Raw genomic sequence first — 27,992 nt, 5'->3', positions numbered from 1 at the left:
TATTTTCAACTGCATATCAATACTTTTCCGTTTTTTTCATCTTCCTAAATTATCTATAAGTTGTTACATTACAAGTGTATTTATTATCCTGCTAATGTTTTGACCTGTTTACAATGATTTTGTATATACATTATAAACATTTCCCATTCTTCTTTAAATTTATTGTTGTCTTGATTCCTGAGCTTCCCAGATAGTTTTGCCGTTTGGGCATAGTCCATCAACTTGGTTTGCCAGTCTTCTCTGGTCAGGGCTGTCTCTTCCTTCCATCTCTGGGTTAGTAACATCCAGGCAGCTGTTGTAGCATACATAAACAGTTTTCTCTGGTCCTTTGGTATCTCAGTCCCTATAATCAGTGCTTTTTTCTGGGGGGACACAGGGGTATGCATACCCCTAAACATTTTGTGAATGTTTGGCCTCATTGAGGGGCAGTATTTCAATATGAGTAGGAAAATGTGGGTACCCCTAAACATTTTTTTTAGGGGGGAAAAGCATTGCCTATAATGCCTAATAAAAAAGCTTCTGGTTTTTTAACAAAAGTTATTTTGAACATTTTTTTCAATTCAGTATAAATCATTTCCCATAATTTTTTGGTTATGTTACAGATTCACCACATATGATAAAAGCACCTTCTTTTTCTTTACATTTCCAGCATATATTGGTACTTGTTCCATACATTTTTGCTAGTTTTACCAGAGTCAAATGCCAACTGGTACATCATTTTCATATAATTTTCTTTCAATAAAGAACATGCCGTAAATTTCAGATCTATTTTGCATAGCCTCTCCCAATCTGTCATTTGTGTAATATGTCCCACACCTTTCACCCCCAGTTCAGTGTCTCTCTTAAAAGGTTCCTCCCCCAATGCATCATTTGCAAGCTAGCACCTTTGGGTCTTGGCTGCATCCAGATTGTGGTGCAAGCACTACAGTACACAGGGCATAGGGGGCTTTGCAGCACAGGGGTTTTGAGCAACACACTGGATCATGCCTGAAATGAGCCCTAGGTCAGGTTAGCTAACGACAAGGTAGCTGTGAAAAGCTTCTGGCCTGCATAAGATCCAGCCAATTAATAGTGACTTGTAGCACGCCATCACTAACCTAAGCAACTGACGTTTCTCCCCACAACTTCTGTGGGCTGAGATGGTTGTAGCAATGGGCCTTTGCTGTTGTGTCTTATGAACATTTTCCCTCGAGCCCAGAGGGAACGAGTGAGCGTGGAAAAGCAATTTGCCTGTTTTAGGATGGGGGAATTCAGTTCAGACCTCCACCATTTCCCTAACCTCTTACATAACGGGTGATTTTTCTTTGCTCCCTCCCTTGCCCTTACGGCCAGCAAGCGCCAGGTATAAGTCACCCCGGTATTCCGGTTGCATCCTGCAGTATAGGCCCTTGCCAGAGAGACATTTACCACACAGAACGACAGCCTCACCGAAGTCCTGAAGTGGCCAATCCCTCAGCAGGGTTTGTGGGAGTAATTTCTTCTGTTCTTTCCCTAGTGCAACTGGCCATCATTGCACGATGAAAGCCAGTATGTTGCCTAGTAACAGAAGTCCCTTTTCCATCCTTCCCAGAGCCAACGACACGGGTGGCTGACACAGAGATAAATGGCTGCCAAAGATCTCTTAGCTGCAGGACCCAGCCCAGAACAGATGCCCCACCCAGGCTGCAAGGCAATAAGGAGAGGACATGCAATCCATTTCCAAGGGTTTAAACAATGCTCCAATTTATTAGCTTTGCCTCAGTTTCCAGTTTCTGCGACATACATATTTAAACAGGCCATTTTTGCTGCAGAATTGAGCAGCCTCTGCCTTTTGTTTTCAAGCTCTGGAATTACTAAAAGCCTAATTTGTATGCAATTTCTTCCAGGACAGTGTTATAATACTCAAAGAATAGTGTCAGGTCTGCCTTCCTTCTGTCATCTATTGAGCTATGATTTTGCTCATTCGATATTCCCTTTTTTTATAACTATGCTGAGTCTTGTTCAACAAATTAGTAAGCTGTGTCATATTGTACTGCTGCTTAATTATGCATGTGAGCATTCATTTTATCAGAGCTCTACCTTTCTTGCGCAGGTGGCAGAAAACCAAGTTATGGTTAAAATTAAACATGAACTGATGTCTTGTTTGGAAGCAATGCCTTTGCTTATTCATGCGAGCTGATAGCCTGTGGGTTTCTGAAGAACCATCATTTGGTCATTTTTAAGAGCCACGGGAGACGAGATTCTGCTGGAATGCCCATGTGGGCTTCTCCTCATGTGAAAAATTGCCAGGAAATTTCATGAGAAGTCAAGCCCAGGGTAACTGAGCTTGTTTTGAACTTGGTGAAAACAAATGTGGAGGTTCTTCTCAAGGTGCAATATTTGAGGGTGGTGGTCCACTTAGATGGTTATTTCCAGAGGGCGATGCTTGGAGAGTGCTCTTTGACCTTGTGAAGCCTTCAGTGTGGGGTTCCTCAGGCTTCAGTGTTATCCCCCATGCTGTTTAACATTACATTAAACCACTGAGTGGGGTCACCTGCAGTTTTGGAGTACAGTGGTGCCTCACAAGATGAAATTAATCCGTTCCGCGAGTCTCTTCGTGTAGCGGTTTTTTCGTCTTGCCAAGCAAGCCCATTGACGGCTTAGCAGTTTAGCGGCTTTTAGCGGCTTATCGGCTTAGCGGATAAGCAGATAAGTGGCTTAGCAGCATAGAAAAAGGGGGGGAGGAAAAAAACCCCGCAGGAACTCGCAAGACATTTTCGTCTTGCGAAGCAAGCCCATAGGAAATTCGTTTTGCGAAGCGCCTCCAAAATGGAAAACCCTTTCGTCTAGCGGGTTTTCCATCTTGCAAGGCATTCGTCTTGCGGGGCACCACTGTACGTTGTCAGCAATATGCTGATGAGAGACTGCTCTACTTCTTTACATCTGCAGGTGAGGCAGTGGGTGTGTAGGACCATTGTATTGGTTATCGACCAGATGAGAGCCAATAAACTGAAGCTCAGTTCAGATAAGACTGAGACACTGTTAGTGGGTGGTTCCCTGGACCGGATGGTTGGGAGGTTCCTAGCTCTTGATGGGGTTATACTTCCTCTGGAGGAGCAGGTTTGTAGCTTGGGGGTAATCCTGGATCCTTTGCTGTCGCTTGAAGCTCAGGTGGCCTCAGTGGTGTGGAGTGCCTTCCATCAGCTGCACCTCTATGTGGACAGGGATAGCCTAACTTCTGTCATCTATGCTCTGATTATTGCAATGTGTTCTACATGGTGCTGCCTCTGAAGATGTTTGGATACTTCAGCTGGTGCAGAATGCAGCAGCCAGGTTACTCACTGGGACAAGACAATTTGAGCATATAACACCAATCCTGGACAACCATGGGGCCATCATGGAAAAGGCCCTACCATTGTTGCCTGCCGGAATAAGTTCCCTCCTTCATGGGCATGGAAGTAGAGCCTTTTAAATCTTAAATAAAGCTCTTTGGAACCCAGAGGCGGAGCTAGCTGCTCCGGCACCTGGGGGCGGGCGAACGGCGAGCGTCCCAGGGGGGCGGGCTGGCAATGTCAGCCCTCCCTCAGGGATGACACGCAGGGCGGACCGCACCTACTGCACCCCCTTCCTCCGCCAGCGCTGTAACCTTAGCTATTCTGGATGCATAATAACACAGCCTGTGATCATTGCAAAGGTTGTTTTTTCCATCAAATAGCATTTAAACATTGTTGGTATTCTTGCCGGTTTTGCCATATGAACTTTGCTATCAGTTTCTACCATGTCTGTATTATGTTCCAGAGGGATACTGGTAGATAAAATAATAATAAACTCTTTACAGAGTGCACCCTGTTATCTTTCAAAGCCAAGTTTGATCAAAAGAACCCTACTTATTTCTGAAGGTAATGTATTATGAGGATTACATAGATATATCCTTGTGGGATTAGATCCCCAGGTATTGAACTGGAGTCCGTTTAAATCACTAATTTAAACTACCTGCATATGTGAACGTTACTTTGAATGACGGACAAGAGACAGTTAACACTGTTATTATAGTTTCTAGGCAATGCCTACAAGTTGCTGTTTTCTACACCCATTGTAATGTGGGCTTCAACCACTCTTAAGTGCTCTGAGGTGTACATAACCTGCAAAGTACAATCTTGAGAAAAGTTCCTACTAAAATATCGTTAGTAGACTGATGTGTTAAGGGACCACCTAACTTTCCCAAACTGGAATTCCAGAAGTTTGTAGTGCACAAATTATCTGCGTCCATATAGCATTAGCTAGGAGGGAGAAGGCATCTCCTCTTAATATCTGTGCCATAAACAATCACTTTTGTAATGATCGCAGTTATTTGATCTTTCATTTTAACTGCATCATAAAAACCTATTTATTATCCAAGCAGCCTGGTTTATGAGATCAGCCCTATGATAGACTTGGCCTATTCAAAGGGACCTTGCAGCACATTTTACTAATTTGTTCAGTGCGCTCTGGGAATACGGAGCAAAAAAAACCCCACCCTGCCTCAAACCACCCCCCCCCCCAAAAAAAACCCCCACCTTAAAGCCAAGACAGCTCTGTAAGCAAGTTGCCTTGAAGAAAGGCCTCGCCCACTGGCAGCGAGAGAAAGAGGGAGAGCTGCAGAGGCTGGAAAGAAAGGAACAAAGAAAGATAGAAATGTACATCGTAATCTAATGGAGCCGAGGCAACAACTAGACTGTCAATTTACTGAGCTGGAGAGGCAAGAGCAGGCTGGGGCTTTTCAATTCTGCTGTCTCCTCCCTGGGGTTAGAATCGAGACTGGTTGCCATGGATATCCTGGATTCCTGCAGCTAATGGGAGGGAGTTCTGAAGCCGTGGTATCCTGGGGACTGTCTAGGGCGGAAGATGAAATGGAGGCCTGTGGGTGTGGTGGTGCGGCACCGGGGAAAAGGAGGTCAAAGGGTCGGCTTCCAACCGCGTTAAAGCTGAAATTTCATTTCAAGTCACATTCATCCGGCAATCTCCGTGTCAGACCTCGTTTGTCCTCTTCTCCTCTCTGTCCTTTTCCAAGGCTGCCAACATTGTTGCCTTAAAACGGCTATTATCAAAGCACTTAATATTGCACATAATTGGATGCATGCCGACAGTTCGGGGGATTTCCATCCCCTCCCCTCCCTCACACACCACATACCTCCAGTATTTGTATAATTTGAGCCGGACTGGGATTTAAAACCTGAATTTCCAATTTCTAAACATGAGGCAGTAGCAGTGCTATCTGGATTTACATCTGCTACGAACACAGAAGATTATTTTTTTTAAACAAAAAACAAAAAACCCACACCACACCATCTGGAGTTTCTGGGTGTTTTCACTTTATAATGATGTATCGGTCGACTTTTGCAGAGTTTCGTCTGCGAGAGTTTTTTGTTCATGGCTATCCGTAAAGAGGAAGGCCATCTGTGGGCGTGTCATTATATTTTGCCAGTATATTTCTCCTCTCCTTTGATCTGTGACAACATTACTGCGTCAACCTTTCCCCCCTCTGGATTTCTCTTCAGGAAAAGGGCACTCTTCCATTGGGTAGAATTAAAGGAATCTCTTCCAGTCCCATAAGGCATCCGATATACCTGAGGAAACAGGCTTTGATGCGCACAACCCTAGTTAGCCTGGATGGGGAGTTGTGCGAGGCAGTTCTGCACGTGATTCAGCAGCATAACTTGTGCACAGAACAATTTTTTAAAAAGAAGTTTTTCTTCCTTCCCTTTCAGTAAATCAGCTGGTTCAGGAGAGGAAGCAAGGGCTAGATTCATTCCTCCTTTTCCACTATTTCCACTTTTCGCAGCTGTCCGGCAGGACCACAGCTGCCCAAAATGGCTACATGCACTCAGCCCTACCTGTGCCACAGGTGCTCTGTTGGGGCAGAATCGCAATGATGTCTTTTTAAAAAATTTAAAAATACTGATTTTCCTTCTTAAGACACCACCATGGGATTAAAATCAATCACAAGGAAACTTTTCCATGATGAATTTGCACATAGACATCCGACAATGTAGTTTTCCTAATAGGTAAAGGACCCGTAGACGGTAAATTCCAGTCAAAGGTGACTATGCGGTTGCGGCGCTCATCTCACTTTCAGGCCGAGGGAACCAGAGTTTGTCCACAGACAGCTTTCCGGATCATGTGGCCAGCAGGACTAAACCGCTTCTGGTGCAATGGAATACCGTGACGGAAAGCAGAGCGCACGGAAATGCTGTTTACCTTCCCGCCGCAGTGGTACCTATTTATCTACTTTCACTGGCGTGCTTTCAAATTGCTAGGTTGGCAGGAGCTGGGAGCAACGGGAGCTCACCCTGTCGCACGGATTCAAACCCCCAACCTTTCGATCTGCAAGCCCAAGAGGCTCAATGGTTTAGACCACAGCGCCACCCGCACCCACACAGTTTTCCGAATAGATTATCACCTGCAGAGTAGTAAGCAAATGTCCCTGAATTTTAACCCCATACCAGATAGGGTTTTCTTCCTGAATATAAAAGAGCCTAGGCAATATAAGCTGATCAGTGCCCTTCTTTTGATGCTACAAGCATGGCTTTGTTGGGGACATATGACTACCCTGGGATACATTGGAAATTGCCTTGGGGTAGTAAAATGTTTTTTTTAAATTGCTTATGTCAGCTTCTGACATGAGGCTGTGATGACACTTTCATTTACCTCCATGCCCTCTTAGCTTCAGCAGTTCTACAAGGTGTATGAAGTGCTCCTAGCTAATTCAATAAGCCCATACTCATTAGAAGTTACCTGTGGACGTTACCCTAAATGACTGTAGGATGGTAGTTTGGGATGCTTCATATTAGGCAAACCTGAAAGCATGTTCAGAGTTGTTTATTCCAATATCTGCCTCAGGACTTGCATAGACAATGTCTGCTCGTGGTATCCTTCTGGAAATCGCTGATATTATAAAAAATACTGTACATTGCACATTCATATTATTACCAATTATTATTAATAATAATAACTGAGGAAGCTCTACAGAGACTCATCAAACCTTTCCCCCAAGCCTGCATGGAGTTTCGCCTCGCCATCCGTTCTACCAACATATTGGGTCAGGATGTTGCCAGCACTTCATGTATTGTCATGGTGACCACACGCGTGAGGGTAGTAGACACTTTTGCCTTCCTAGGTTCCACCATAACTAGCAACCTTTCCATCACCACGAAGCTTGAGAAGCGTATTGGTGCGACAGCTACGGCAATGGCTCGCCTCCCCAAAAGGGTATGAATGCCAACAACTAATACCAAGATCTACCAGATTTGCATATTAAGTACACTGCTTTATGGTAGTGAGACGTGAGCATCTTACACCAGCCAGGAGCGACACCTTAATGCCTTCCATGTGAGCTGCATGGGGAAGATTTTGGGCATCAGATGGCAGGATAGTCTCAAACAAAGATGTGCTCCTTCAAGTCAACTTTCCCAGCATGTTTGCACTTCTGTCTCAGCAACATCTAAGCTGGCTTCGTCATGTCCACAGAAGATGGCAAGATCTCCAAAGATGTGTGCTTTATGGGGAACTGGCTTCAGGTACCAGGCCTGTTGGCAGACCAACTCTACAATATAAAGATGTCTGCAAACTTGACATGAAGGCTGGCAATGTTAACCCCACTGTGTAGAAATCCCTTGCAGACAACCACAGTGTCTAGAGACAGGTTGTGTATCCACAACAGTGACCAGAGGAGAAATGACCACTGGGAAGAGGAAGAAGAGGAAGAGGAAGATGATGAAGAAGAAGAGGAGGAGGAGTTTGGACTTGATATCCTGCTTTATCACTACCCGAAGGAGTCTCAAAGTGGCTAACATTCTCCTTTCCCTTCCTCCCCCCACAACACTCTGTGAGGTGTGTGAGGCTGAGAGACTTCAAAGAAGTGTGACTGGCCCAAGGTCACCCAGCAGCTGCATGTGGAGGAGCGGAGACGCGAACCCGGTTCACCAGATTACGAATCTACTGCTCTTAACCACTACACCACACTGGCTTGCATCTGTAACAGTGAAATTGCATGCCTTCGTCTGCCCCAACTGGAATAAAACATGTCCCTCCCGTATCAGACTACAGCAGGCTCTGAAACTTTCCAACAGTTTGACTTTACTCTTGATACCACTGTCTCTCAAGACTGACGTATGCCAACAATAAAGAAATACCGTACATTGCACATTCATCTTATTAATTATTATTACACAGTCTAGTTTAAGCAGAGACCTGCTTAAACAAGGCAAAATTTCCCATGCTGCTTGCAGCGGAGCAGGAAAGCTAAGTTGGTGTGTAGCCCCTTTAGGAATGACAAGCCATAGAAATATGGTTGCAGGCTGTTTCTCTGGAGAAAGCCACTCCCCGAGGGTCAGTGAGCACCAAGCAGGCAGGCACAACAGAAATAAATGTTCCCTTCTCTTTCCTTAACAGGAAAATGGAGAGTTGTGATTTACCTATTCACAAAAGAGAAGCGGCAAGATTTCATGAATTCAGCCTTCCAGTTGAAACACTGCTCACACACATAGATACCTCACACAAACAATTATTGACAGGGGCACGACAGCTGCAGCTACATCTGGAGAGAGTTTTCTGAAGGAGAATTTGCTTTGGCCCCGTGGGATCTGGACACTTCCTTATGGAAGTTGTTGGCCAAAGCAGCTGGAGGACAGTGGGCCACCCACACCCATTTACCACCCCAGGCCTGTGACACTCCCGGACCAGATGAGAACTGGACTTCAGAGGCTCTTCAGCTGTACATCCCTCCGCAAGGACACCCAGGATCCATGGCTATGATCCGCCGAAGACATTTTGGCACCTGAGGCGAAATGCAAAATGGCATCTCTCCTCACCAGGGAAGAAGGGGTGAGTGAAGATCTACATCAGGAAAGAGGAGGGAATGAAGATCTATCTCAAGAACAAGGCAGGACTGGAGACCTACATGGGGAAATCAATCAACTGTACCCATAATAGGGGGGAAAGGGGCATGCCCTGAATCATGTAGGATGGGTGCAGAACCCAGGGGCTCCCAGGAGGCAGCCCCCCACCATTTCCTCCCTCAGCCAGCAGCACCTCCTGAAAGGATGCTGTGGAGCTGGTTTGAGGCAGGGGCTGTGGAGAAGGAGGCACATCTTGGCCTCCAAGGACCACACGGCAGTCACTGCTGCTGCAAGGGCAGCAAATAATGTGTTTCCTCAAGGCTAGATCTGCCGCCCCTGTAGATTCTGCCACCAGAGGCAGTAATATTCCTGGGGATGTTGTTCTAGGGTTTCACAAATGCTACAATAATTACTGCGAACAAAATTTGCCAAGCGATTTAGGAAAGCTTCTATATATAAGTTAATTAACCAATCACTTAATTGAGTAAAATGCTCAATATCGCTGAGTCTCAATAGACCCCCCAGGAGCTTCCTGCTGTAAAGACACAAAACCCCAGAGAATTTGTTCCTCTCTGCTCCTCCAGTCCTAAACAAATTCCCACCTTTCCATGCAGACAGACACACAACCAGTCTGCAGTCTGGATTACAATATTCCTGCAGCATCTAAGCATGAAATGCAAAGTGCCAGATGCCCCTGACCTTAGTGTTTGTTTTTTGCTTTTACATTTTATTATAATGTTTTTAAACTGTGCATGCGTATAAGAAAATAATTACAACGGCATATGACATATATCACCCCGTGGTCAGTGTCAGACCACTTCCTTGAGAATTTTGGACTTAAGTGTTCGATTCTGCAATCAGGGATGGTGGACTAAATATCTGCCCTAGGAAACAAATGGAATCCAATGGATTTCTGAATGCTCTTGGTTTCTTTCCCAGTGGATAGAACAGGTGACCCTATTGAAGCCCACACTGCAGAATACAGTGGTACCTTGGCTCTCAAACTTAATCTGTTCCAAAAGTCTGTTCCAAAACCAAAGCGTTCCAAAACCAAGGCATGCTTTCCCATAGAAAGTAATGCAAAATGGATTAATCCGTTCCAGACTTTTAATAACAACCCCTAAAACAGCAATTTAACATGAATTTTACTATCTGACGAGACCATTAATTCATAAAATGAAAGCAATAAACGATGAACTGCAGTCACACAATCAATCAATCAATCAATCAATCAATAGCTGAACTGGGTTCCACACAGTCACCAAACAAAACAAAAAAACAAGAAAGCAAAATAAATAGCAAAAAGAGACTGACCTCAGCATAACACTCAAAACGGAAGTGTGGCACTCAAACCGGAAGCGTAAGACTCAAAACAGAGCACGTTTGACTTCTGAAAAAAGTTTGCAAACCGAAACACTTACTTCCAGGTTTGCAGTGTTTTGGGTTCCAAGTTGTTTGAGTACCAAGGGGTTTGAGAAGCAAGGTACCACTGTACTGAGACGCTTTGAGCTCTTAGCAGCACCCTTGAGCACCCTCTCCAGCACAGTGGAACACATTCTGCATTTTGGTGCACCATAGAACTAAGGGTGATTAAACATACCAGAGAATGGCTAGAACCCATGTGGTAAATGAGGCACTGAAAAGTCTGCTGAGCAGGAGGGAGAGCTCACCATCATGCCTGCTGCATGACCTCAAGGGTGGCAAAGAAGACTGCCTGCTCTCCCTGCCTCATATCCTTAAATAGCCATCCTTTCGTATTGTCCCAAGTCTGTTAACAATGGTGTTTTAGACCCTTTGGAAGCCCATGGAGATGTATTTGCAAGGCATTTTGAGGGTAAGATTGCTTGCTTCCATCGCAGTCTTGACCCTAAATCCACGTTCACTTCCGTCTCTTGTGAGGTGCCCAGTACGTCTGCTGCAACATTGTGGGATCAGTTTCAATGGATGTGTCTTGATAATGGGGCGAAAGTGCTTGCGACAATGTGGCCAACAAGGTGTTCTCCTTGGTTCATTAAAGCTGACAGACGGGGTGCAATCAGGTGCATTTAGGGTGTGACATATACACCCCGTTCCAAAACATGGCAGCAATTCTTCTTCGGAAATAGGGGAAAAACTTTAGTCAGGCTAATTGCAGGACAACCTCAGCAGCAAGGTCCATAAGTTCAGATTCCAAGGTTCTTGAGCAAGGCAAGAGATTCAGAACTCGATGGAAGCTACATAGGAAGATGTCCCAACACTTGGACATACCCTTCCTGCCAAGCTTCTAAAGATGGGGAGGGGCAAGCTCTCCTGCCCTACAAGTCTCCTGCAATTAATCAAAGGCATCTACAAGAAAGATACCTTTGACACGATCTGCTCTCCCTTTTTATCTTTTATTAAAGAACAGGATATTTCAATGCCACCATCATCACCACAGAGGTGTCTATGGAGGGGATATATTGGTTGAAAATGTCAAGCTAACCAGATTGCTAGTTGGGTTCTTATTGAGGATATTCGGCCAGCCAAGATGACAGTGATGTGGGGTTGAGGATTATGGAAAGGATTATGAACAAAGCTGTATTGTAACTTTTGAACACACACACACACACGTGTCCCCTGTATGTGCACACACATGCGTACTCCAGCTGGCCCAGGTGCATTAGATCCCATGTATGTAGGCGGTGCCAGTTTCTAAGCAACATCATCTCTTGATTCAGCAAATCACGGTGCAGTTAAATCCATACCTGGCTGGTCTTTATTCTGGCCCTTGATAAGTTCTTACTAGGGAGAGGAGAGTGTGGCTTTCACAGTAACCACTTACTTTCTTCTTTTATATAATTCTGCTTTGTATGATAGAATTGTAAAGTTGGGAAGGACCCCGAGGGTCCTCTAGCCCAACCCCCTGTCACTGAAATCATGTTTTTACAAGCCTACAGCCTGTTGCCATGCTAATAATTGAAATGTCATAAATTCACCATGGAAATGTTCCTCAAAAACAAAGGAGGAGAAAACGACAAGTGTACTGGAGCGAAACAAATAAGTTGTGAAGTATGGAGAGAACTTTGCTAGATAATCAGACAAACGCCCATCCCAAAGGGAGCAAAATAGTTATGGAGATTTACCAATGATGCACATTCTCTCCGCTGAGGGAAGCGGGACATTGGCACTCATGTGGAAAACCAACCCAAGGCTTCTTTCACACATGTGGGTGACATGGCTGCTCCCATTTGCTGTTGGGAATGTATTGGAAACTTCCGCCCACATGGCTGAGCTTCCACTCGGATACATAACACAGAAGCTATGTTACAGGGACGCGGGTGGCGCTGTGGGTTAAACCACAGAGCCTAGGACTTGCCTATCAGAAGGTTGGCAGTTCGAATCCCCACGATGGGGTGAACTCCCATTACTCAGTCCCTGCTCCTGCCAACCTAGCAGTTCGAAAGCACGTCAAAGTGCAAGTAGATAAATAGGTACCACTCTGGCGGGAAGGTAAACGGCGTTTCCGTGCACTGCTCTGGTTTGCCAGAAGCGGCTTAGTCATGCTGGCCACATGACCCGGAAGCTGTATGCCGGCCCCCTCGGGCAATAAAGCGAGATGAGCGCCGCAACCCCAGAGTCGGTCACGGTTGAACCTAATGGTCAGGGGTTCCTTACCTTTACCTATGTTACAGTGGTGTAAATGCACGAGGAAGCCCAGCCATCTGGGTAGACATTTTATATGATGCCGTGTTGGGGCAAATGCGTTAACATCTGTGTTGCCCCAGAGCGTGCAAGAGGCTGTGGCGGTATTATTTGAGGACCAACCAAATGCTCATATCCACAAGGAAGACTTGCGCTGTGCACATACAGTACAACTAAAGCACATTTAAAGTACCTGGCTTCCCCCAAGGAATCATGGGAACCGCCCCTCAATGAGCTACCATCCCTGGACTTCTAGCAAATTACAGTTCCCAAGGTAGTTTGGAGAAATCTTTAAATGGCACGGAATGAAAAGTCTTTATTCTCTTCGGTTTCAGTGCAACTACGAGAAGCTTCTGAACTGAAGGGGATCTCTTGTATCATGTCTTCTTTGATCTTCAGACGCAAAATTAAAAAAAACACACAAGGATCTTTAAATGTGACTGTTGTCTGTGCAAAGCACTTAAATGGCGTTTTATTCTATGATAATCACCTGCAAACCAAACCTGCCTCAGGAATTAGCCTGTAGTCTACTCCTCTGGCCAATAGTCTCAATGAAACTATTCGTACAGTAATAACTCAATAGCCTTTCTCAAGGGACATGTCCTGCATTTACAGAGAGATTGCCACAGTCTTAGAGAGTTTTTCCTGGAATCATCTCTCTCTCTGTCTCAAGAACTCTCTAGTATGTTAACCTTTCCCCCTCTTTTTTTTAGAACACCCGCCTTAAAAAAAAAAATCAGCTTGAAAAGGTGCATTTTTCTATAATCAGGAGGGTGGGGGGGAGGGGGGTCTGCTCAGAAGAACCAGAAGACAATAGAAGAGGATGCAATAAAATAGATGAGGAATTTCACTTGATTTGATTGCCTGCTACTGCTTGGGAATCTAGCGAAGGAATGCCTGAGCTGAGAAGGTGACCAAGGTGATAATAAGAGCAATGTGCTATCCCTCTTCCCCCGCCCAGCAATTATTTTGTGCAAGAGAATTCAAAGGTCCAGGGGAGATGGTCCATGGAAGACCTCATTCTGTAATATCTGGAACAAAGCCAGCAATCAACCACACCCCTGCAGGGCTCACATGCTTTTCGAAAGAATTATTTCTCCTGCGCTTGTGCAATGTTTACATCTTTACAGAGCGATAATCTGAAAAATCACCTTGGGAAACAAGTTGCCTTGGGAATCCTCTGTATCAGGCTAGGAGCATTAGTCGCCTGGAAATTCTTCTTCGGAGATGGGGCGCCATCTAGTGGCATCTCTGCAAAACACAAGATTAAGGTGGCTTTTTTTAGAAGGGTGGGCTTGCTGAAATATGGATTATCTAGCCCAGGTTTCTGTTCACACAGTGGCCAACCAGGTGCCAATGGGGAGAGCGCTTTCCCCACTTGTTTCCCCCAACAACTGGCATTCAGAAGCATGCTGCCTCCAACAGTGAAGGCAGCACATAATCTAGCAATATCAATGTCTATGAAGTGCTTTTGTCTGTCCTGAATTTTCTCACCCCTTCTCACCCCTTGCTTTTTCCTGTAAGACCTATTGCAGTCGTTAAGAGTCGTCAACAGGCTCATCACAGCTATCTGCCAATCAGCCAATCCCACCACCCTTCCGAGTAATACCCCACCTTCTCACTATATAGAAGGGTCTAGTGACTTCAGTGTATCTGAAGAAGTGTGCATGCACACAAAAGCTCATACCAAGAACTAACTTAGTTGGTCTTTAAGGTGCTACTGGAAGGAATTTTTTTATTTTGTTTTGACTATGGCAGACCAACACGGCTACCTATCTGTAACTGAATTTTCTGACATTCAGCTTCACTGAATAGCCGTGAGCCCGAATAACCCTGTACATTGTCTTGAGGAAAGGGGCATAACATATTTCTTTCCAGAGATGGAAAGAAGAATCTGTACAAACTTAGGAGGAGTGGCAGACTAAACTAATGGACTATGTCGAAATTGCAAAACTTACGGAAGCAATCAGTAACCAAGAGGGAAACAGACTTTGTCAAAGACTGGGGGAAATTTGTGGATTACCTGAAATGTTATTGCACACATATAAGTTCATTAGCAGGGTCAACTTAAACCAAGCAGTTAAATTAATGCTAAAAGAATTAATAATTGGAGTAATGAAGGAAATTAAGTGTTACAAATTGAAAAGTATGAAGCTCCGCCACTGGTCAAAATATGTATGTTTATTGGGGAAATATTGGGCTTTTCTTTCTGTTAAAATTCCTTTTTTAAAAAGCTGAAAAATAAAATTTATAAATAAAAAGAGAAAAGGCGCATAACCAGCACTTCCACATAGACCTTTTCCATCTATTGGGGCACTTGCAATGTATCAGGACATCCGCATTTTTAAAACCCAGCTTGATAAAACAAGACAATGACCGCTTTCTATTTTGTAGACAAATTTGTCTGTTTTTCTCATCCAGCAACACTTAGGTGTGCTCAAGTAAATCACAGCTAATGCCTATGGAGAGCAAAATTAAGGGGAGATTTTCCAGCGCTGGGTAGTTATCGTACAGCTGTATAGAACTGAACAATCAAGTAGAAAATCTCTACAGGTAGCTGGAAAAAAGAAAGAAAAAGGAAGAGCAAGAAAAAGGAACCACAGCCAGATTCTGTGTGCAGGAAAGGCTTGTAAGTCACATCAGTGTCTTTAGAGGTGGGGTTTTGAAACAGGGTTTGTAGTGAATTTACTTTTCTCCATAGGAGTGAATTTTTACCTCTTACTTATTTGGGATAATGTAAAGGGGTTCACTTGGAAGTACTATATAGCATGAAGGCGAAATCCAATTTTTGCCCTTGGTGAGCCCAGCAGCTGAGCTTTGTTTCTTCGCTGCACAAAGTGTGATGAAATATTGGTGATGAAATCCAACCGGCCAGCTATAGAACATGCTGGAATGCCTGCAGATTTTATTCATTTGGCATCAAAAAGACATCAAAAGTGGGCAAAAGATTTACATTCCATGCACAGGGTACCCCAACCTTCTACCTGGGTACCATACACCTATATTTAATGGCAGGCAGGCCTACAGAAAAGCTTCAGATGACTTGGAGTTTGTGGGTGTAAAGTTGTTTTTATTAAGTTGTCTAAATTTCACACATGCATTTCAATACATAATAAAATCATCTTCTTTTTTAAGACTTCCCATCCCCTTTTCCATGATGTTTCTGTTTCTCTCTGCGTCACCATCTTCTCTCTCTTAAACCTTAACAAAACTATTCTAATCTTTAGTCCCTTCTGTTGCTCATAGTTCAAATCCTGCTAGGGTGTTTGTCATACAATAATATCTCTTTAAATAATTCGGAAAGGGTTCTTCCAAAAAAACCTTCGTCATTAGGTTCTCTTCTTCTTTTTTGTTGTTGTTTAGTCATTTAGTCGTGTCTGACTCTTTGTGACCCCCTGGACCAGAGCATGCCAGGCACTCCTGTCTTCCACTGCCTCCCGCAGTTTGGTCAAACCCATGTTTGTAGCTTCGAGAACACTGTCCGACCATCTCGTCCTCTGTCGTCCCCTTCTCCTTGTGCCCTCCATCTTTCCCAGCATCAGGGTCTTTTCCAGGGAGTCTTGTCTTCTCATGAGGTGGCCAAAGTCTTGGAGCCTCAGCTTCAGGATCTGTCCTTCCAGTGAGCACTCAGGGCTGATCTCTTTAAGAAAGGAGAAGTTTGATCTTTTTGCAGTCCATGGGACTCTCAAGAGTCTTCTCCAGCACCATAATTCAAAAGCATCAATTCTTCGGCGATCAGCCTTCTTTATGGTCCAGCTCTCACTTCCATACATCACTACTGGGCAAACCATAGCTTTAACAATACGGACCTTTGTTGGCAAGGTGATGTCTCTGCTTTTTAAGATGCTGTCTAGGTTTGTCATTGCTTTTCTCCCAAGGAGCAGGCGTCTTTTAATTTCGTGACTGCTGTCACCATCTGCAGTGATCATGAAGCCCAAGAAAGTAAAATCTCTTAACTTTGTCAGTTCTGCATGATCCATCGCTTTGCTTATCGATTCTTCTTCAGTGGCTATTTCTGCTTCTTTCCATTTTGTGTGTGTAGAGAATCCTAGCTGCAGTTGTAACGTACATAAATAACTCAATCATCTTTTGGGGGACTTCTGTCTCTATAATTCCTAAAAGAAAAGCTTCAGGTTTGTCGTCGTCGTTGGTATAGATTCCTGAAAGCAATTTGTGCAATCTTCTAACCCAACCCAATCCCTTTTCAGGGCCCGGTTTTCCAGCATGGTCCAGCTCGAAAGTCTAAGCCCCCCCCCCACATTTAAATCTCATGCTCTCTCATGCCATGTACCCAGACCCCACCTGGGCAGGTGCACTGTTGAGGGGGAAGGGAGCCAGCCACTACGAACCATCCCGTCGTTTTACGAAATCGCTAACCTCCATTAGGGCAAGACCATAGAGATGGGCCAGTCCCAAGCCATAGAGGCTGCTGTAACTCATATACACGAGAGGATGGCTGCATAAAAGAGCTCCCACTTGGAACGACTCAAAAACATTGTCCTGGTTTTCTACAGGGCTTAGGAATTGCTCCCTTTTGTGGAGTGAAGCTTCTGTGGGGAATGGAGGAGACAGCAGCGAGCTCTTGGGGCTAGCCCTGCGGGGGGGGGGGGGAGAGAACAGCCTATTTTAAGCTTGCTTGAAAACCTCTCCCAGCATTATGTGCTCCAACTTCACGGAAGAACGGTTTAATCTCCGTTGCCATCATTAATTTTTGACGGAGGGCACCGCTCAACATCCTGTTTACAGCCCACTAAATCTCCATTTTGAAGCTCCGGCTTTGCAGAAAGAGGAACCCTATGAAGGGCTGCGTTAACTTTTACGATTGCATTCCAACTCTGAAACGCACAAAGGAAGGGGATTAAAATTGCCGCGATTTCTTTCTGGGGGTGGGGAAAACAGCAGCCACACTTTGGGATACAGCAAGAGAGATTATGAGCACGCTGTTCATCATTATTGTCACAGTTGCCATGGTTACTGTATGCTCTACGACTGCCAGGAAGGAGCTGGTGGCGCTGTGGTCTAAACCACTGAGCCTCTTGGGCTTGCTGATCAGGAGGTCGGCCGTTCAAATCCCCACTAGTGAGCTCCCATTGCTCTGTCCCAGCTCCTGCCAGCCTAGCAGTTCGAAAGCATGCCAGTGTAGTAGATAAATAGGTACCACTGCAGTAGGAAGGTAAATGGTGTTTTCATCCGCTCTGGTTTCCGTCACGGTATTCTGTTGCACCAGAAGCGGTTTAGTCCTGCTGGCCACACGACACAGAAAGCTGTCTGCAGACAAATGCTGGCTCCCTCGGCCTGAAAGCGAGATGAGCGCCGCAACCCCATAGCCGCCTTTGACTGGACTTAACTATCCAGGGGTCCTTTACCTTTTCTATGCTCCACTACTGCCAGGCTCTGGCAGAGCAGCAGCAGCAGTCACCCAGCCCCCAATGAACCAGCTGGGTCTGGTGTAACTTTACTCTGGCTTAATTTACTTGCTTTATGCCTGTTTCTTGTGCATAGATAGCTCCCTTAATAAGTATGAAACTATCAGAGAAAGAAAGGTGTTTGAATGCCACATATGGCAACACATCTATGCTAAGTTAAGATGCACTGCTGTGGTGTTACGTTGGTCACACAAAAAACGCTGCATGTAAAACATATTACAGTGATACCTCGGGTTACATATGCTTCAGGTTACATACGCTTCAGGTTACAGACTCTGCTAACCCAGAAATAGTACCTCGGGTTAAGAATTTTGCTTCAGGATGAGAACAGAAATCGTGCTCCGGCGGTGCGGCAGCAGCAGGAGGCCCCATTAGCTAAAGTGGTGCTTCAGGTTAAGAACAGTTTCAGGTTAGGAATGGACCTCTGGAACGAATTAAGTACTTAACCCGAGGTACCACTGTAGTTAATATAGCACCACATTTTCTTAATACTATGAACCTCAAAGAATAGAAGGTTAAAACATATAGATTTGTTTTTTTTGGGGGGGGGCACTAAGTGTTTCTGTGACTAACGTAACACACTTAAGCAATGAAGTTTTAGTGCCGTAATATTGACTCCATATTGGTTCAGTAATCACAATGCTGGTGAATATGTATTAACACTTCCAGTGAGAAGGGAAATGTCTAGGAAATTTCACTAGGGTATATGAAAGGTACAGGGCCATCTAGCGGCTAATACAGAGCGAAGAAGAAATTGTTTTAACCCCCTGTGTGCCAGGAGCTCCATACCAAAGGCAGATTTTCAGAGAAATATCTGCAGATATTCATTTTTTCCACTCAAACCAGTTTTGCAAAAATCTCCATCTCTTGTCCACAGTATGGACAGTTTTTCAGGTACTTACAATCAAGTTATCATGTAAGCTATCATTTCCCCCACAAGCAGCCAGTCTTCTTATGTGGTGTACAGCAGTTGGTCCTTTCAGAAATGTGAATCAGAGAAACCCCAGAGGTCCTGACTGAACAAATTAAGTCAACAATTCCCAAGAAGAGATTTTTGGCAGAGATTTGAGGCTGAAACCTATAATTGTATGTTGCTTTGAGACATTCCTGTCGTGAGCAATGAATAAATGCAATAAAAATAATAGCAGTAATAATTACAGATAAGGTTAGATTTGGAGAAAATTCCATCCAACTGTCTAAAACAATGGAACCATGTACATAGGTGAGATCAATGAAAGTTTGTTCCAAAGAATATGTGTGTGCTTAATAATGCTGATTTTCTGGACATAATTTCTTCATGTTGTGGAGTACACAAAGCAATAACCATTGTTTATCTTTTTTAAAAAATATTTTACTGTATTTTATTTTATTTTTAAAGTGTAGCTTTCATAACACAGTCTCTAGTCTAACCTAGTTAATGTTGAGTATTGACTTACTTTCTTTTTAATGGCTGAAGGAGCTTACATGTTTTTTCTACAAGATTCAGTTAGAAAATTTAAACTTCTTTTTACTCCCAGAGACTCCTAACAGCTCATAATTTATCTTAATGCAGAAGACAATTGCCTAGATGAATGTTTTGAAACTTTTGCTGGTGCCCAGTGTATATTCATAGTACATTTCTCCTTTCAGAGACCCTGCTGTCAGCATTTCCTGCTTTTTGAGATTTTGATCTTTTGTATTATTATAGTTTACTAACTAAGGCATAGTTTTTATTTTTCAGTGCAGTAATTTTTGGTTCACATTAAGAACATAAGGGCATCTCCCCTGGATTAAGTCAACAGTCCACCTATTTTTTACCCCCCCCCCAAATTTTTCAGAAACAGTTTGACATAAATACAATCCAATATTTTCCAACTAATATATGTATTTTGAACTCCCCCCCACTCCTTTTGGGGTTTCTTATATTTTTAAATTTATAACACAGCATCTCCTTCACTACTCCCATTATTAACTGCTTCCTAGTTATCTTTTAACATTAAATACAACTGGTTGGTTTAAATTAATCCTTCTAATGAACTGATATGTGTACAGTAACATTTCAGATAATCCACAAATTTTCCCTAGTCTTTTATAAAGCTCCCCCTGTCCCACGGTCTCTTGGTTCCTTATTGCTTCTGTACGTTTTGCCATTTTGGCACAGTCTGCAACGACTACTTGGCTAGTACTGAATCTTCTTTCCATTCCTGAGCATAAATTATCCTGGTTGCGGTCGTAGCATACATAAACGGTTTCTTTTTTAAACATATTTTGGTAACTCTGTACCAATTAGCCTAAAAGAAAAGCTTCTGGGTGTGTTTTTTTAGTAAAAGTTATTTTAAACATTTTCTTCAATTCATTATAATTTCGCAGAAAGCTTACACTGGTACCTTGGTTCTCAAACATCTTGGTACTCAAATGCCTTGGTTCTCAAACGCCGAAAATCCAGAACTAAGTGTTCCAGTTTTCAAACGTTTTTCAGAAGCCGAACATCCGATGCGGCTGTCAGCTATTGTTTCTGGGGCTCCTGCACCAATCAGAAGTTTCTTAGTTTCTGAACATTTCGGAAGTCAAACGGACTTCCGGAATAGATTAAGTTTGGCGCTTTTGTTTTTGCTATTTAATTTTTGTTTTTGAGACCTTTTCGGTTAATTTGTTTTTGTGACTGTGTGGAACCCAGTTCAGCTACTGATTGATTGTGTGACTGCATAAATGGATAAAAGCCCCCCATCCAAACAATGACTATCATCAGTGCAGGTAAGAAAAAAAATATTTTTAATTTTTATCATCTAGAATGCTGTCTTATTTATTTTATTTTATAGTACAGTACATTGATTATTGCTTTCATTTTATGGATCAATGGCCTTGTTAGAAAGCAAAATTCAAGTTAAATTGCTGTTTTAGGGGTTTTTTTAAAAGTCTGGAACAGATTAATCCGTTTTGCATAACTTTCTATGGGAAAGTGTACCTTGGTTTTGGAACACTTTGGTTTTGGAACGGACTTCCAGAATGGGTTAAGTTTGAGAACCAAGGTACCACTGTACACTCTTACAAGACCACCACATATGGTAAAAGTACCTTCTTTCTCCTTAAATTTCCAACATATATTTGATTTTGAGGTCAAGGGTCCATCTAGTTCAGCATTCTGTTTCCCAGAGCAGCCAGGCGGTCAGGTGTCCTGAGGATGTTCATATACCAGCCAGGAGGTTGGCTTGTTTATAGCCACTGCTACAGAGAGGTCTACTGCCTTTTAATATGGAGACTCCATTTAGCCAACAAATTTAGCCGCCAATTTCTTCCATGGATGTGTCAAATCTAAGCCACTCCCTTTTGGCAGCTAATTCCATAACTTTTTCCGTTAAAAAGCAGTTTGAATACAGTGGTGCCTCGCAAGACGAAAAGAATCCGTTCCGCGATTCTCTTCGTCTAGCGGTGTTTTCGTCTTGCGAAGCAAGCCCATTGACGGCTTAGCGGATTAGCGCTATTAGCGGTCTAGCGGCTTTTAGCGATCAGCTGTTAAGCGGCTTATCAGCGGAACAGCTGATAAGCGGCTTAGTGGCTTAGGAAAGGGGGGGGGAGCGAAAAAAACCCCATGGGAACTCGCAACCCCATAGAGAAATTCGTTTTGCGAAGCGCCTCCAAAACGGAAAACCCTTTCATCTTGCGGGTTTTCCGTCTTGCGAGGTGTTCGTCTTGCAGGGCACCACTGTAGATGCTCTCTTTTGCCAGTCCTGAGCTTACTGCCAGTTAATTTAATTGGGTAACCCCCCCAAGTATGAGTTTTGCTGATACACAAGAGGAACAGGAATTCCTCTTTTCACATGCAAAAGATCTGTATCGCGAATGAAAACAACCAGAGCAAATGCAGCAAGGACATTTATTGGAAATTCTCCAAATGATACATGTGAATAAGTCCAACTTAGGGTGAAACTTTCTCTGCCTCTAAAAAAAAAAAAAGTTCTGAAAAAAATTGCAAATGTGCGCCTTAACAAGTTGATCAATGCAGTACACAGTTCAACGGTTCTATGGGACGGGTTCTGTATGCACAATATTGCTTTAAGTGAAATTGCAAAAAAGAAAGAATTACTTTCCCTCTTCCATCTGGGAAAATGCAATTATTAGTATGATTTCACCGGATTCCATGTGAGTTTATTCATTTGGGTAAGAGGCAACAGCTGCAAGAAAATAATGCTAGGCACAATCTATTAGAAATCTGTCTTCCACAGTGGAATTTCCTACAATGTCACCTATTTGTTTCATCCACTCCTGCTAGACTGTGCCCCGTGATGATCACACCATTGTTATCAACTAACAAGAAAAGACTGATACTGCCGTTTTAAATCAGCAAACCAACTTTGTTGTTCCTCGGATTTGCTTGTCGCTTGCATTATGCATTTTACAAAGGAAACATTGGCACTCTCTCTGGCTCACCCCACACCTATGAGTAAGACACTTGGCTGAATTTGGCACTTGGCTTATTATTATTTTTTTAAAAAAAACAATACCTGGAAAAATATAACAAATAAATCCCCACTGGATGTTACGATAATTCGATTCAAGCATGTTCCCACAAATGCAAATTTCCTGCGCATGATTAACTGCTATTTTCAGAGCTCCCTCAGATCAAAGACTGACTTCAGGGTCGTGTCTACAAGACAGAAATGGCTTCCAGAAACGACAGATCTTCAGCGCTGTGCAAAAGCAGAGACTGATAAAAGAATGGAAAAAGCCTGGAAAAAGCATTGAACTGTGTCTATTGGTATTGAATCCTGCTTCTAAACAAAACGAGAAAAGGTATGCTACAGAACAGATATCGTAAGCTGAAATGTACTAACCACTAGATTTGGACGACGAATTCCCTGCTTCTCTGAGGCAAGGGCATTTTTGAGGCATCGTAATAGTCTACATAGAGAATCCTGAAGGTTTGTCAGTGCCCATATCCCAATAAGGGAAAAAATCTGGACGGGTCATTGGCCCTCTGCACAGAGAGAGGTTGGGGACTCTTACAAGGTTTATTTAGCTCGTTGAAACCATGTATTCATCACATATTAAACTGCAAGAAGCAGCATTCAAATCAAAGGTTATCTTATGTGCCAGCAGGCAGGCAGGAACTCCATGTAACGTATCTGTTGGTGTGCCTAATGTGAGAAAATGGGTGAGAAACAAAAACTTTGATTCTTTCCCCCCATAAAATAATTCCTACACCTACAGAGCTAGTGCGTCATAGGGAAAAGCTACCTTGGAAACACGTGCTAGTTCTGTATATGAAGGGAGTGGTTTATTTCAGGGAACGTTCACACATTTCACAGCCAACCGGCTATTCATCATGGTGTATTTCCATCGAGATACATCATGCGAGATTTCCAAGAGCCTGTTTCGGCTCTTAATTTCACACCACAGTGAACGGGGGAAGAGGAACGGCTTCCGACCTTTGCTTTTCCTGCCTCCGTTGGGGAGAATAAGGCATGGCCAGTTCTCTACATGCAGGAGAAACATGGCCCCGTTGAACTCTCCTCAACAGCTGAGCCGCAAAATGACAGCCGGTCAGGGTTATTCTTGGACGTATGTGGAAGTCAGCAGAATGAACTGCAGGCACGTAAGAGCTTACAGGGTATGTCCTCCACAAAAATGGCCAGACACACACACACACAGAGAAAAAAACCTTACACGAAACACAAAAGAAATCCCCAACTAAAATGGAAAACATGCTGTTCTTTGGAGGGGAACAATTACATTCTTGTTTTCTTTTCAAGTATTGATCAATGTATATAAAGACAACAACATGTTCCTTTCACTAGATCCAGAGAACATATTGAAGTTGACATTTAAGTTACCAGCGGTCCAAAAGGGTGGACTTTCATCTCTTTCCCTTTACACCAATCCTAAATATACATCTAATTGTCTTCTTTAGATCCAATCTTCTTTTGCTTTCCTTTTTTTTGCATTGCTATTTATGTACACCCATTATTAAAAACATTTAACCTGGGATTTGCATATCAAGATTTTAAAAGGCCTCTCCGCTGCTAGAAGAATCCCAGTACCCGTGTGTGATTATGCAGATACCTTCTATGTTTGTCATTTTCCCTTTTCTTTATTGTTCGAAACCGTGTTGCCTGCAACGCTTCACTTATGGCTTATTTCTAAATTTTGCTTGGGTTACAGTTTGCTTCCTTTAGCAGCTGTTCACAGTCAGGCAGCACCTCTTCTGGCAAGTATTTACAGATTTTCTCAATAGTCTTTCTATAGAGTGCCTTCTCTTCTTCCAGAGACTGAATTAAGCTCTTCATCTTGCTCTCCCTTTCCAAGACGTCTTCCAGGTTCGATTCCACACTCTGGATTTTAGCATGGGCTGCCTAATCGGAAAGCAGGAAAAGGATTTTTTAAAACGAGTGTCCTTGAGAGCAGAAACACACAGCAACTACCTGCATAAATTGCTTGCAAATACGTTATACAAATTGCTCACTGTTCCCTTCAGGTGCATTGGGGATAAAGCATTTCCTGTTTGCTCGCTGTAGTTCTTGTGATACAGGCATATCTAATTTCCAGCTTACTGAAAAGAACTAGTTGCACAAAGCTATTTTATTGTGGATCTTAACTTCTAGTCATAGTCTACTGCACTTTGGCAACAGCCATTCCAAAACTGTGTGCTGGGGTACCAGTGTCTAAAGGTAAAGGGACTCCTGACCATTAGGTCCAGTCGTGACTGACTCTGGGTTTGCAGCGCTCATCTCGTTTTATTGGCCGAGGGAGCCGGCATACAGCTTCTGGGTCATATGTCCAGCATGACTAAGCCGCTTCTGGCGAACCAGAGCAGTGCACGGAAACGCCGTTTACCTTCCCACCGGAGTGGTACCTATTTATCTACTTGCACTTTGTGCTTTCGAACTGCTAGGTTGGCAGGAGCAGGGACCAAACAACGGGGATTCGAACCACCAACCTTCTGATCGGCAAGTCCTAGGCTCTGTGGTTTAACCCACAGCGCCACCCGCCTCCCTACTACCACAGTGTCTACCCAGCTCCATATTGTCTACACTGACTGGAAGCATTTCTCCAGGGTTTCAGGCAGAAATAAGTTCCTCTCAGCCCTCCCTGGGGATGAACCTGGGACCTTCTGCACACAAAGCAAATGCTCTCCCACTGGGCTATGGCCCTTCTACTCTGGCATGGATGGATACAACCTGGTGTGTTTTCCTATCCTACCTCAATGAACCTGAAGACCAAACGAAGCTTTCACCATCAGATCTAGATGTTTGACAAATGTGTAAAAAAAAACGGGAGAGGATGGAATTTGAAGAGAACTGTTAGCAGGAGCGGCTCACTCTTCCTCCATAATCCTCTTCCGCAGCCACCAAACAAAGGACTGGGAGTTTTCCTCTGAGGAAGAGAGGCTGGAATTTAGGAGGGCGTCAAGTACCCGCTCCTGATGTTTCTCCTTTTGTTTAGCCCAGACCCAGGTCTTCTGCTAAACATTTAGAGAATCAGAGAGCCTGAACAGACCTATTAGGTTTCCTAGGCCAACCCCATGTGCCACACTGGTTCTACAATGCAGGATAAAGTCACAACATGCAGCTTGTTCCTTGGTAGTTTACCTGTAGTTTCTCCAGGAGGTCCATATTCTGCCTCTTCAGCTGATTGTTTGCCCTTTCGAGTTTCTCGGGAGCCTCCCCATCATCGCAGAGATTTGAGTTCTCTTGCAGTTCATCTTGCAGAACGTGGTACTCCACCTCATAGGCGTGCAGCTGTTTGGAAATATCCATCTCAAAGACCTACCGACAGAAGAGAAAATATTTGGAGAATATTTAAGGATTATATGAGATCATATTGTACCAAGCACACCATATTAGCAGAACTTGAGTGATACTTGTAAACACAACGAATACCGTTTGTGGAGTAGATGGGAACAATATTAAAGAATATAAAACTGTGCGGGGAAAACGACGGTATAAACAGTACAATGAGAATGATTGGAAGACTTATTTAAGTGCTTATTTAAGCATTAATTAGGAAGATTAAGTTTTTTTATGCACATAAATCTGCTTTTTCTTCTTTCTTTTTTCTGTATTGACTTCTTTTCTTTATTGTTTTTTCTTTAATTTTCTTTTTGCAGTATGAGATTGTAAATTCTTTGTATATGTGTGTAATTTGTAATGTGTGTAAAAAAGAAAAGAAAACCAGTTTCCTTATGAGAGGTCTCACCGTGTTTAATTCAGGCAAATAGGACCATATGAACTAAACAAAGCATGCCTAGGAGGATGCCTCATCCAAGTGGTTACATGAGTCAAGGAGGTGTTTGCACTTCTCCCCCAGAAGGGATGACTCTCAAGACTAGAAGCTGCTTCTGGATAATGAGCCTGAAAGATGGCAATCTTGAGGAATCAGCAGCATGCATGTTCCAAACTGAAGTTTGGTGGAACCTGTGCAACTTGGGTTGATGTGGCTACATTAACACACTTTCTGGACAGGCCAATGAATAGATGAATCTTACCAGAGGCAGAGACTAACATCAGTAAGATAGCTGGGGAATTTTCTTGACCTTTTGCCAACATGCTAACTCAAAGAAGTTTCAAGGATTAGCAGCTAAGTACAGGGACTGGGGTGGCGCTGTGGGTTAAACCACAAAGCCTAAGGCTTGCTGAACAGAAGGTCGGCAGTTTGAATCCCGGCGACGGGGTGAGCTCCTGTTTCTTGGTCCCAGCTCCTGCCCACCTAGCAGTTTGAAAGCACGTCAAAGTGCAAGTAGATAAATAGGTGCTGCACTGGTGGGAAGGTAAACAGTGTTTCCGTGCGCGGCTCTGGTTCGCCAGAAGCGGCTTAGTCATGCTGGCCACATGACCCAGAAGCTGTCAGCTGTCTGCGGACAAATGCTGGCTCCCTCGGCCTATAGAGCGAGATGAGCGCCGCAAACCCAGAGTTGTCCAAACACCCACCCAACCAACCACACACACATTTGTAATTGCACATGTACATTTTTTAAAACGCACACACATTTGTGATATATTCCGATGACATTTGGAATGTGTGCATTTGTTTGTTTAAAATGTATTTTGCTGTTAACCTTTGACATTTGTAAAACATTTATACAAAATACAGCAGGCTAAAAATATACATGTATGTATTCGGATGATAATAATAATGCCTATACATTAGATAGGCATATATGTAATTGGAATTGCTCACTTCTATAATGATATAGTATACCTTTTCTTTTATCCTGTTCAGTTAAAATGTTCTTTAAATATTAATTTAAAAAATACCTCGAATATGGCAATATCTTGAAACTGCAAGATAAAGTTATAGCACTGACCCACAGAGAGTGCTCTTTTCAGTTAGTCCTTCACAGAACAGAGTTTTCAGTCTCCTCCATTCACCCAGATATAAGCTAACCAGCCAACTCCTTAAAGATGGCTTCACACCAGAGCTTTGCACTCCCAGGATGGTGTCAAAGGCACTAACAGCTTGTACATGATATGGCTCACAGCAAGCACCCAGTCTGCTGGCTTGAGGTGGAAACTGAAAGAGCCAGGGTATGAGCAATATGACTCACAGCGTTGGGATTACAACCTAATATTTCTCATTAGAACAACAGTGAACTTTACAGAGTGCTTCCTGTACATCAGCTCAGTAATCCTTACAAGAAAACCCTGTAAGGAAGGCCAGATATTATTCCCTGTATCCTAGACAGCGGCTTCCCTCAAGCCACCTGGTGAATTTATGGGAGAAGCGAGGTTCAAGCCAGGGCCTTCTGGTTCACAGCTCAGTTCTTTAGGCACTATCATATAACTGAATGGCCAAGTGGTGCATTATCAATGCATTATACTGTTTGTGTGGGGGTGGAACAGACTATTATTACCTGCATCATAATCTTTTCCATTTGGAGCTTTGTCATGTCTGGTAGAGTGTTTTTCAGAAACTCGACGATGCTTTCAAAAGCCTCACACATCATGATGTGTTCCTCTTGGCTGCTTAGCAAACTTAATGCTACTTTAAATATGACTTCTGTTCCCTGAAGAAATATAATGTCTAGGGCAGAGAACAAAACATAGATTAGATCGTGTTTCCCATTTAAAACATTGTTTTCTATACATATTTATGTTGA

The 27,992-nt window shown here is 43.4% G+C and overlaps 1 protein-coding gene across 2 annotated transcripts in view; it reads right to left on the bottom strand.

Annotated features, from left to right (window-relative positions):
• Positions 1–21,759: 21,759 nt before the first annotated feature.
• TBC1D4 (TBC1 domain family member 4) overlaps positions 21,760–27,992 on the bottom strand; it is a 91,403-nt gene continuing 85,170 nt past the window's right edge. For both annotated transcript variants that reach the window (XM_081857982.1, XM_081857983.1), the window contains exons 18-20: positions 27,747–27,916; positions 25,486–25,662; positions 21,760–24,249 (exon numbers count right to left, since the gene is read on the bottom strand). In XM_081857982.1, coding sequence (XP_081714108.1) covers positions 24,037–24,249; positions 25,486–25,662; positions 27,747–27,916 — 560 coding nt within the window. In that variant the 3' untranslated portion in view covers positions 21,760–24,036. The remainder of the gene's footprint in view (positions 24,250–25,485; positions 25,663–27,746; positions 27,917–27,992) is intronic.

This window comes from Podarcis erhardii (genome assembly GCF_964252035.2).
Source record: "Podarcis erhardii genome assembly, chromosome: 4".
Taxonomy (NCBI): Eukaryota; Metazoa; Chordata; class Lepidosauria; order Squamata; family Lacertidae; genus Podarcis; species Podarcis erhardii.
This window is presented reverse-complemented; position numbering and strand designations above follow the sequence as displayed.